This window comes from Anneissia japonica, unplaced genomic scaffold (assembly GCF_011630105.1).
Source record: "Anneissia japonica isolate Jap-2015-1 unplaced genomic scaffold, ASM1163010v1 scaffold287834_len5846547_cov211, whole genome shotgun sequence".
Lineage (NCBI taxonomy): Eukaryota > Metazoa > Echinodermata > Crinoidea > Comatulida > Comatulidae > Anneissia > Anneissia japonica.
Window position 1 is genome coordinate 5,229,251 of NW_022704992.1, and position 12,151 is coordinate 5,241,401.

Sequence of the window (12,151 nt, forward strand, 5' to 3'; positions counted from 1 at the left end):
GGGAGACCTGTAATAATAATATTGATAAACAATTAACAATAATAATATTAATAATAATAATAATAATAATAATAATATAACAATAATAATAATAATAATAATAATAATAATAATAATGATGAAATATTAACTTCCTTACCTAATATAAACAGAACTTCTACTATTATATCTGGTACTATTGTTTTAGATTTCCTGGGCTTCCCATCATCATCATAGCTCAAGAAGCTAACATTATACGGTACAACAACTGCTATGTAAAACGTGGCTAATAATATAATACAATCCCATATTGTTTTAAATGTACTGTAGTGAAGAAAAATAAACTGCGATTTTTGCATAGCTGCTACCTTATATTCTGGTAGGTTGGTTTGTTTTGGGGCAAGTAATGTCTGAAAGAGAAAAAAAACAATTCTATATTTACAATAATCTTGTATATAATGAATTTTTGCATGATTGTGAAGTGTATATTACTACACTGTGAGTTATTGTTAAATAAATGGAATTAATAGCTAATAATTGGATTTCAACAATATTAATAATATCAACAGATGATAATAATTGGATTTCAAATCTTCGAGCGTTACTCGAGATTATTCTATTTTGAATAAGTGCTGTGGTGCTTGAGAGTACATATTATTACTGTGTGTAACGAAACACTTTGAGAAACAGGGTTTGAAATACAATGTATAGTGTGTGCAAATGGTAAGTTACACAATGAAGACACCAGCATATCTTTCTAAATGTGTAGGGCCTATGATAGGTACCGCCATGCCAATATTTTTTAATAAGCGGCGATCTCGAATAAGCACTGCTCTCAAATAAGCGCCGCACTTAAGCCTCCAAAAATTGTATAAGCTTATTCGAGCATTTACGGTACATTAACTTGTATTTTCAGTCTGATTTTAAAGAATTTGCATTGACATATATAATAACAATAAAAATAATTATAATAATAATATTACTAATTTATTATTGTCATTAAGACGTGACAAATGCAATGATATACTGCCTTCTAATCTGGTATTATTTTTTTCATATCATTTGGTCTAACTTCGCCTATTTCAACTTTGATATTTAAAGATACAGGAGTATAAGTAGAAAATATAATAAAACTACAAGTTTTATTAAGTGTTTTTCATTGCTGTTGAATCAGATGGCAATGTAGGCATAAGCCTATTGTCTCAAGCTAGTAGCCAATGGGAGAGGATGAAGGGCCAAGAAAGCTACTGCAAGTAATTCACCCTAATAAAACGAAGCCTACAGAATTCTTCATTATTCATTATGCAGAATCTTCTATAAAAATAATATTAGCTTACTTTGGCTGTTTGCATTTTGAGTGCATAGGTTATTTGAATTGTTTGAACTTGTGCTCAACTTGAATTCATTAACTCTGAATTGTCCACGCACTTTGAGGTGGTTCAAAAAAACATTTCTTTAGGTGTATTTTCTGGTAAATCAAAATAACACTGGTTCGATGATACTACCGCATTTAGAAATTTATGCAACACTAAAGTTAAAAGGTCAACAACCTCACTGCTTCAGGTAAAATATCAAACCCTAATTTTCAGCACTTCAAATGACCTTACAAAATTTTTAAAATATAAAACTATATGAAATAAACTAACTGAAATAATAGAATATTATAACCACAAAATAACAAAAAATGCTTAATTTTAGGAGTGGGAATTAGTCAGTAAAATGGGTTTTAATTTGCCGATCCAAACTAAGTACTGTATTGGTATTGCCAATCCGTAATAATATTACAGTCTAAAAGCACTTTGGCCTTCCTAAACTACAAAATCTCTCCCCATGGACCAGTGATTTTATTCTCTAAGTATAGAGCCTAAAGTAAGTAGAATATGTAAGACAACAAATAACATGTATGCCTAAGAAACTACTGTATGCATCTTGAGGTAAGGGGCATCACTCCACTAAGATCCTTGACCAGCATACTCTACCCTAATCAAAGTGTGCTTACACTGTTTAGTTTTAGCTTTCTTCGTTTTTTCTCTTGTTCTTTTAGGTGCCCTGATAAATGATACAGAACTGCTCGACTCCTCCTTCTCTGGTAAATTCCATTTGGTGGCTTTTCATCACCAAAAAGATCTGTTTGTATATCATCATCGTCCTCCTCATCTTCCCCGTCTTCTGAAATTATGTACAGTATTTAGTAAAATCAATTATTATAATATCTTCACAATGTTAGTTAAATATTAAAATAAATTAAATATTATCATAACATTGATAATATTAATAATAAATAAAACTAATACTAATGTAAAATGAATATAATAACAATAATGCAAAAAAATACAACAATAATAAATACAAAAAAGTATGTAGAACTTGCAGGAATCCCCAAAAAATTGTATAGAGGTCTTTTTTGGCTTAAATTCTTTATATAAAATGTACTTAAGTATTTTTTGGTTGTTTAGGTTTAATTAAATCAAATGTTTTTATCCCATTTAATTATGTCTGACTTATAGATAATCAAAATAATTTATGATAATAAGCAATTTTTTAAGACACAAATTCATGAATGTTTCTACAAACATTTTTGCGTGGGTGAAGGTACTAATTTGTAAATATTTCTTCAAGCACTTCATTTAATCAATGGCGTGAAGAATCAATACATATGCTATCTTATAACATCTCATCGGACAGGTCGGTATGTCATCCACCATCATTTTGTTCAGTATTGATCCAATATTCTTAAGAAAGCCCCAACTTGTTAAGATATTTCAAGATAATCATAGATTCTGCTAAGTTTTGACACCCCACCACTAAGCTACAACATGGTTGGGGCTGATGTCATGTCTATGGCACATCAGAAATGGTATTGTCTGACTATCACTTGTAATGTAATTTTCTTTTTTCCCCATTTTTTGTAATTCTCAGAAATTTAGGAAGGAGACAGGGGCAGAGCAGAACTGTCCCCCACCTCCTTGAATCTGCCTATGAAGTGGGTAGCACAACGGTCATGGATTGGACTCTCATCCTTGAGTTCAGGGTTTGTAACCATGGCTGTGCAAGTTGCTTGTGTCAACCCATGTGTATAGGTAGGTAGGACCTAATACCAAGCATTGATTCTAACTATAGAATGGTGTTCCTCAGAACCTGATGTGTTCCATAATTGTGTTTGGTCCAGTGACGAGGGTAGTAAAGCACATGGCGGCAGTTTATTGCAATATGAACTATATAAATGGCATAAAATTATTATAATAATGTTTTTTTTTATTAAATCATTCCTAATTGAAAAAAAATTCTGAAGTTATATAAATATAATTAATAATTATCAGAGATGCAAATAAATGTAATCTGTCTGAGTGTATACAACACAATTATAAGGATGTTTTTTTGTTGTTTGTTAATGGAATAGAAAAATAAAAGGATTTTTAAACACATATATGATATGCACAGATTAATAACGAATATCAAAATATAAAGAAAAGTATAAATAGACAAATACGATTGTCACAATAAAACTACAAAATGTTGATATGTATTTTTTTAATAATGATATTATCACATTATATTATTATATTATATTTCACATTATAAATATCTTTTATATAAATATCTAAAGGAATACTATCTAGTTAATGCTCTAATGGAGGTTGTGAATATAATATATAATTGAAGCCCTAAGGCCCAGCCAAAAATAGATCTTTGACACTGAATCTTGATATAGTAGACATATAAGGTTATATAATTCAATGATGAATAGAAAAATTTAATGGATGATAGAAAAATACAAAAGGTTTAAAAAAAAGGATTCTTTTATGAGCAAACAAATGAATGGATAAATGAAGAAACTGATAATTGATTAATAAAAAACAGACAAAAACAATAAGAATTATATGAAAATGAAAAAAATGAATCAATAGATGAAATTACGTAAATGGGAAAAAAGGAAATTGCAGATTAATTTTTTTAAATGATTAAAAAGGAAACATGTTATATATACATATTTAATATAGACCGATTTAATTATTATCTTACCTTCTCTATATTTCAATCTGTATTTTTTCTGTGTACATTTCCCTTTGTGCTGATTTTGTGGCTCTATTGATGATTTTTACAAATGTTTGGTTTTAAATAAATTAAATAAATAATGAATGAATGAATGAATCTCTATTTTTCCCCTTTGTGCTAATTTTATGGCTGTATTGATGTTCTTATAAAATGTTGGATTTTGAATAATTACATTACATAAATAATGAATTAATGAATGAAGATACTGACCTTTAAACATGAACGAACTCATCTTCGTATGTGTTATATCCTTATGTGATGCGAGAAACAGGACGACTTCTCCTTTCTCATTCCGTATGGGAACTATATCTAAGAGGCAGCAAAACTCAGAGCCTACAACAGGAAAAGAAATTTCAATTTTGGTGCTCATATCATTGTCAGTGTCATCATCTGCACCATTTCAGGATGCATTTAATAATAATAATAATAATAATAATAATAATGTCATCTTATTAGTTGCACATACTCATCTCTTGGTAGAGCTGCTCGCGGCGCCGTATTCCACCTGCAGAGTGTACATGCAGCCTTTTTTCTGCATTATTATTTTGAATTATTTAATTCTATTTAAATCATTTGTAAATGATTCCCAAAAATGGCCAATCCCCGATCAAAGAGGTCATCTTTTGAATTCTTAAAAATATATTACCTAATGGGACGAAGTCTTTTACAGTCAAATAAAATGTGATGTGTCGTTTCTTAAAATTAACAGAGCATAATTTACAGAAACCATCTACAAGCCAAGATTCTTTACTGCCCTCTAGGTCCAGAGAATTAGTATGGGATCTAAATTTAAGAGACGCTCCTTTAAAATTAGTCTGATCCAGAAGGTAAGGTTCGATAGAAGGGAAACCTGTGTATCTGATATACTCATTGAGTGACCGCTTTGATATTTAGCAATTTCAAACTATCTTTTTGCATCAACTTCCATAATTGTCTTTTTAAATGCTTTCAACTAGCTATTTTGTGGTTCTACGTTAAACACTGATGAAAGGTCATTTGTTTTATAGGCCTTTAAATGCTTAACCATTGCCATTTCATATTTTTTCAAAAATCACCTGCCCAATCACCACCAGAAGGACCCCTCTTCTAGACTTTCGTGGGCTATCTTGGTGACACTGAATAAATCCAATCCAATCCAATCCTTTGATTTAAACAGTAGCTGTGGCCATTTACTGTATCTTCAATTATGTTTTTAAGTCGGTTAAAATATTGTACCGTTAAGTTGTTTCGGATTGATTCAATCAACTGCCAGCCTAATTCACCATATAGTGCGGCCTTAGCCACATTCCTAGTTACTTTAAGAATGGTTCGGGCCATTTGGTATTGGAGGTTTTCAATTCTCTCCGTGGCTCTTTTTCATCCAAACAATAGAGCAAGTAAAATATATTGTTGGTAAATCGATTGATTTCCAAAGCAAGTCACCATAAAATACTCGATTAAAATTGTCTTGACTATTAAAAATCGACCGTGTTCACCCTTTTTGTAAAGTGGAATGATAATTTCCTCATTCCAATCATCAGGTACACATTGTAGATGAGTGAACCTCCTACACAATTTATACAGTGAAGTAACCATGCTGTCACCACCGTTTTTCAGCATTTCGTTAGATATAATATTGTTGCCTGTGCTTTTGTTATTTTTTAGATTGATATTACGTTAACGAGGTCTTTGCGTGTAAAGCTTAATTTATCAATAATATTTTCAACATAGTCAATTGCAGATTGGGCTGTGGAATTAATAACAGCATACAAGTCTAGGTTATTTTTCACAGCAATGTTTTTATTGTTACAATTCGCATGGTTAGATTTACCAACGGAACTAAAATGCATTGTTAGTGAATTCTTTATCATAGAATCATCCAATGTAGCATTATTTGCGCCTGGAATGACAACTGAATTAATTACGTTTCTCAAGGGCGGATCAAGAGATGTCAAAAATTGTGGGGTGGGGCCAATCGAGATGATACTACCCTAGGGGTAGGGGCATGCCCCCCGCGAAATTGTGTTCTAAATGCCCGATAATAACCTCTGAGGTGTTTTGGATGATCAATTTTTTCTTTTTCTTTCTTTTTTCCCCCTTTTTTATCTTCCAAAGGGGGGGGGGGCAGGGCTGCATCCCTCACCCCCCTCCCCCCGTGTAAATCCGCGCCTGCTCATTCTCAAAACAAACTAAAAATGAATGAGAACAAAACTAAATATATAGTATTACTGTATTAGTATATTATATATTCAATCAAAGCATACTCTTCTACCGATACTGTTTGGGGCAACAGTTCCAGTCTGAGCCTGCATCATCAGTATGGAACGCTGAGTTAATTTTTTGACCAACACCTCACTTTTAAGGAGCATCAAAACTCTATATGCCAATTTGCAAATCACTAACTGTATAAAGATAAGAAAGTTGATAAGAAACTATGAATCAGACAAACTACTTGGTCACATTGATACCATTGAGGTTTGATTTTTGAAGTTTTTTTTTTTTTTGGCAGTTTACATGGATTGATTAAAGTAATCAACACATCCAGAACATTGCTGCCCGAACACGTACTGGAGCTCAGAAGTACTACCATATCATTCCTTCCCTACATGATCCCCACTGACAGCCAATCAATCAGCATGATATTTTCAAATTACTTGTCCTGGTATATAAAAATCTTCTAGTTTTACTTCAGTTCTTACTTCACATGCATTGCTTATACTGCATTCTGTCTCTAGTTATCCTTTTCTTCCAAGAGTTTTTCTCAGTACCGCCAATACCTATGGACAATCTTCACTCATGCTTCTGCCGCTTGTGGAACAATCTTCCAAGTAATTTAAACTTATACCACTTGCAGCTCACATAAACCCATTTTTTCTGGTGGTTATTATTCGAATGCTCTTTGAATATGTATGTATTGTGTGTAAAATTATTTGAACCTGATAACATGAGAATAAGACTTTGAATTACAGTATTTGGTGCTTTGGAAAACCAATGTGAAAACCAAAGTAAAGAGTCCAATAAATTAGACGATCAGCCAACACACTCCATTTTATTTGACAGGAATTTTTTGGGATTAAAAGAATTTCCATTTTTCTGCTAAGCTAGATTGCTAATTAGAAAAAAATATATCAGTTTGTTTCATCTACCGACAGAGTACAGTACAATAGGCCTAAAGTATACCGATAGTTAAAGCCAGTGGTTTTGTGATGTAATGGTCTGTAATTACTTTCTTATATATTTAGTTTCAACAAACAAATAAAGCCTCATAATGCTGCTCTTATAAATTATAAAATATTAATTACTTAAAAAATGTCAAAAATTAAAATATTAATTATTAATATATGTGGTTTTTCAAATAAAATTTTTATCAATTTTGTAATATTTTACTAGTTGCATATTTAAAATGCACATTCAAATATTTCCCATGATTCAGTTCATCAGGCAACAACACCATTTCAGCTATTGATATTTTAAAAACTTTCACATCATTTTGTTGCCTAGAAACTATACTGTGAAGCTAAAGCATGTTGTTAAGGAATTGATGATGTATTATAATGAAAACGCAGAAAATTAGAGAAACGAATTCTTTGCATAAGTTGAGGGTTTTTCATTATATGTGAGTATGATTGGTAATCACCAAAGTGGATTGGCTTTTAGCAGGGAGATCACTTAAAACAAATGCTTACGATTTGATTGATGTATCCATCAAAGTGACAGTTACGCAGTGTAATTACAAGGTAAGATGTGTTTGATGTCCTACTCACCATCCTTCGTCCTAAACATCACTTCTGTCTTCATTTCAACTTTATTTTCCAACGACTTTTCAATCTCTTCGATTTTTTCAATCTCAGTCTGGCTTCCGTAAAGGAATTTGCACGCACAACTCTTCTGCATAACCTCGGCTCGGACAAACCCAGTGAGTTCGCAGAATCCATCAGAGCAGTACACTATCGGATAACTTGGGATCACCTGTGCGTTTCCAAGCACAAAATTGCTATCTGAAATTGTAAAAATTAAAAACACTTAGTAGGTTCACGCAGTGGTAGCACCAGCTGGTGAAGGGACTCATTAAAACTCCTACCTGTTTCAAATCCTGTTTGGGCCAACTTTTTTTTCACACTCGCAGATTCCTCTTCTTTAATGTTTAAAATATATATAGTAATAGCATTACCGGAAGACGGTGTAGAGTTTATCTCTGTTATGATTTTTTTTATAAAAAAGTATCTTTTCAGAGGTCCTTTCTTGTCATCAAATGCTTATAAAAAGAGGACATATTAATTTTTTCTTCCTCCTGTAGTGCCATTGAGCACTACTGCAGTGGATTTGTGTGCTTTTATAAATCTTATTATTATTATTACTATTGTTATTTATTATTAATATTATATTGATCTCTGTCATTTACCATGCATCAAGGACTAGTGCCGTCCGACTATGCATGTGCAATGGTGTGAGGTATTAGTTGCTTTAATCAGGTTTGAATTCCCAACAAAGAATCAATGGTATATATATATATATATATATATATATATATATATATATATAATATAATAATTGTCAATTTATATAGCGCATAATGTAAAATACCTCTATGTGCTTTACAGCATGGTGTGGTAAAAAATTATTAAACGTTTCACCTAACAAAAATAATGAGTAACAATAAAAATAAATATATAAAGTTAATAAATAAATAATTTGAAAATACAGAATTTTATTTACTTTTTTAAAAATAATTGTTAAATATTTTTTTCCTTAGTCATGTTTCCTTACCTTTTACTCTTTTCTCCATTTCTTTTTTCCCCTTTCTCTCTTTTCCTTTACTTCCCTGTAATTTCTTTCGTTTTTCCTTTTCTTCCCCTACCCCCTTTTCCTCCTTACATTTTTCTACCTCTTTTCATGTTTTTCCTTTCCTCTACCTTTTCTTACATTATATTTTCCTTTTCTTTCACTTCCACACTTCTTATTCTTTCCTTTCTCTTTCTTTGCCATTTCCTTTCTTTTTCTTTCTTAACCCTCCCTGTTTTCTTTCTTTCTTTAAATTTCCATTATCTTTCTTTTTCTTCCTTTACCCTTTCGTTTTCTCTCTTTTCCTTTCTTTACCCTTTCATTTTCTTCTCATTTCATTACCTTTTGTTTTCTTTCTTTTTCTTTTCCTTTCTTAACCATTTTGGTTTCTTTCTTTTTTTTTCTTTCTTTTCCTCCCTTTCGTTTTCTTTTTTTTTTTTTTCCATTATTTACCTTTTCGTTTTCTTTCTTTTTCTTTTCATTACCTTTTCGTTTTCTTTCTTTTCATTTTCCTTTCTTACCCATATCGGGTTTTTTTTCGTTTCTTTCCTTCTTTTCCCTTTCGTTTTCTTTCTTTTTCTTTTCCTTGCTTTACCTTTCCATTTTCATTCTTTTCCTTTGTTTCTTTTTTATTTTTTCTTTATTAATCTTTCTATTCTTTTCCTTTCCTTTTTTTCCCTACTTTTTTCTTTCCTTTTTTTTTTTCTAGTTCATCATACTTTTCATTATCATTCTTTTACATTTTTCCTTTTCATGGTCTTCATTTTCCGTTGTTCTTAATTGCTCTCATTTCCTTTCTTCCCTTTCCATTTCTATCTATTTCCTTACCTCTTCTTATTAATTACCTTTTTATTTTCTTCTGTTTCTGTCTTTCCCGTTCAGTATAATTTACCTTTTTTCTCAATTTTCTTTGTTTTCATTTTACTTACCTTTCTTTTCTTCTCTTTCCGATTCTCACTTTTCCTAACCTAACCTAAGAGCTAAGAAAAAACATTTTTAACATAGACTTAAATGTGTTAACAGTGCAAGCATTTTTAATGGGACCAGAGAGCCAACAATGAGGTGAGGCTACAGAAAATGAACAGTTACCATAAGTTAAGGAGCAGTTGGCGCACCGGTTGTGGCTTGGACTCCCAACCTTGAGGTCGGGGGTTCGAAACTCTGGCTGTGCAAATCGCTTGTGTCCTTGGGCAAGGCACTTTATCTACGGTTGCCTCTCTCCACCCAGGAGTACAAGTGGGTACCTGGTAGGTTCCAACACAAACTGCGCTGATTACTAGCTGCAATTTATGGAATGATAATATAATTTCATTTACTAATTTAATTTGGTGTTTCAATGTGTTCAATACGTGTTTGATCCAATGACCGGGGTAGTAATGTGAAGCGCTTAGAGGCCTTGTAAAGGCATGAAGCGCTATATAAGAACGACATATTATAAGTTACAGTTTTGTACTTGTGTTTTATTAAAAGATTCTTGGTGGATGAACGTAGTGACCTCGTTGGTTTATAATCTGGAATGAGTTCCAAAGGATAAGTTGGTGACGTGTGCAGTTTGACCTTAACGGTCAACAATAGTATTTTAAACTGGATGCGTTTTTCAATTGTAAGCCAATGGAGCTTATTGAGGATGGGTGTTATGAGCTCGTGTCTTTTAGTTTTTGTAATAAATCTGGCAGCTGTATTCTGAATTCGTTGAAATTTGTTAGTCTCTGATTTTGGAATGCCGTATAATAGACTATTGCAATAGTCTAAATCTAGAAGAAACAAATGCGTGTACAAGTTTTTCAGTATTCGCATTATCAATATATTGTCTTTATGGAACTTATTTTTCTTATAGCTATTTGAGAGGCCTGACAGACTGAGTCAACTTGTTGTGACATAAGCATAAACTGATCAAATGTAACACCAAGAATTTTAACATATTTTGAAGCTTCAATAGTGGAGTTTCCCAGGGTAACATTTTCAACAGGTTTAGATGAGCTAAATTTGGACAATATATGCATAAATTGAGTTTTGTGGTTATTAAGGAACAAACTGTTTTCATGAGACCATGTTTGAATGGCTTGAAAACATTTGGTTATCTGCTGCAATCTGGCGTTGATTTTAGACGGTTCATAATCTACATAAAGCTGAGCATCATCAGCATAAACAATGCATTTGACACCATGTGCAGGAGCAATATTGATGATGGGTGCAGTATAGAATTAGAAGAGAAGAGGGCCAGCAACGGAACCCTGGGGGACACCGTATAACAATACTGACTGTGAAGATGAAGACCCCTGAGACATGCTGACGTCCAAAAAGATATGATGACAGCCAGCTTAAAACAGTTCCTTTAATACCATAGTCTATGTCTAATCGATTTAACAGATGTTGATGGTTCACAGTATCAAAGGCCAAAGAAAAGTCCAGTTAAAAAAGCAGGAGTTCTCTTCGATTATCAAGAGACAGCATGATGTCATTTTTTACTTTCAGCAGAGCAGTTTCTGTACTGTAATGAGGTCGATAAGCAGATTGATATGTAGGAATCAAATTGTTTCTATGTAAATAGGTTTGAAGTTGTGAGCATGCTATATGTTCAAGAATCTTTGAGAGATATGGAATATTGGAAACCGGTCGGTAATTACTGAAAACCTCAGAGTCAAGTGTGTTTCTCTTCAGAATTGGTGAGACAGATGCAATCTTTAATGGTGATGGGAAAATACCTTTTTCAAAACTGAGTTTTGCGATTCTTGTAATAGTTGGCAGAAGAGAACTCAAGACGTCTTTTAAAAGAGATTCTGGTAAAGGATCCAGATCACAAGACTTGTTAGTGGAAGCCAAGATGACCCTACTTATATCATCTTCATCGATAGGTTAACTCATTAGTTACCTATTGTCTTGACAAAGAAGACTCATTACTTCCACAGAAACATATAAATATGCTTCAATTAATTCAAAAGATGGCCGCATGAGTATTCACAAAATCGTTAAAATACATATAACCGACACTGAATGAATTACACTGGCTTCTTTAACAGACAGTTTTTACTGTGGAAAGAAAAGGAAACACAAGGAAAGTTTAAAAAAAGAAGAAGGAAAGACCAAAAAATAAGCACTGATATATTATCAGATGAAATTTTTAAAAAAAGCAGACTAAGAAAGAAATGATAGGATGAAATTGTAAGGAAAGATAGGATGAAAAGAAACCGTATGGTAAAAAAAAAAAAGAATGATATTTTTTTAAATGACAGTAAACCTTCAGAACCCAATTTTTGGGTGGAGATGTGCGCTATATAAAAAATCTTTAATATTATAATTATTATTATTATTACAGTATAATTAACAACACCAGTGGCTCGAATAGAAAATATAT

The 12,151-nt window shown here is 32.1% G+C and overlaps 1 protein-coding gene across 3 annotated transcripts in view; it reads right to left on the minus strand.

The window, feature by feature from the left end:
* The window catches only part of LOC117104920 (potassium voltage-gated channel subfamily H member 8-like), a 70,131-nt gene that overhangs the window by 36,732 nt on the left and 21,248 nt on the right, over window positions 1–12,151 (minus strand). For 2 of the 3 annotated variants that reach the window (XM_033245854.1, XM_033245853.1), the window contains exons 2-5: window positions 7,779–8,012; window positions 4,246–4,368; window positions 1,979–2,148; window positions 140–389 (exon numbers count right to left, since the gene is read on the minus strand). In XM_033245854.1, the coding sequence (XP_033101745.1) occupies window positions 140–389; window positions 1,979–2,148; window positions 4,246–4,368; window positions 7,779–7,908 (673 nt within the window). In that variant the 5' untranslated portion in view covers window positions 7,909–8,012. The remainder of the gene's footprint in view (window positions 1–139; window positions 390–1,978; window positions 2,149–4,245; window positions 4,369–7,778; window positions 8,013–12,151) is intronic. The other variant, XM_033245855.1, reaches the window with a different exon arrangement.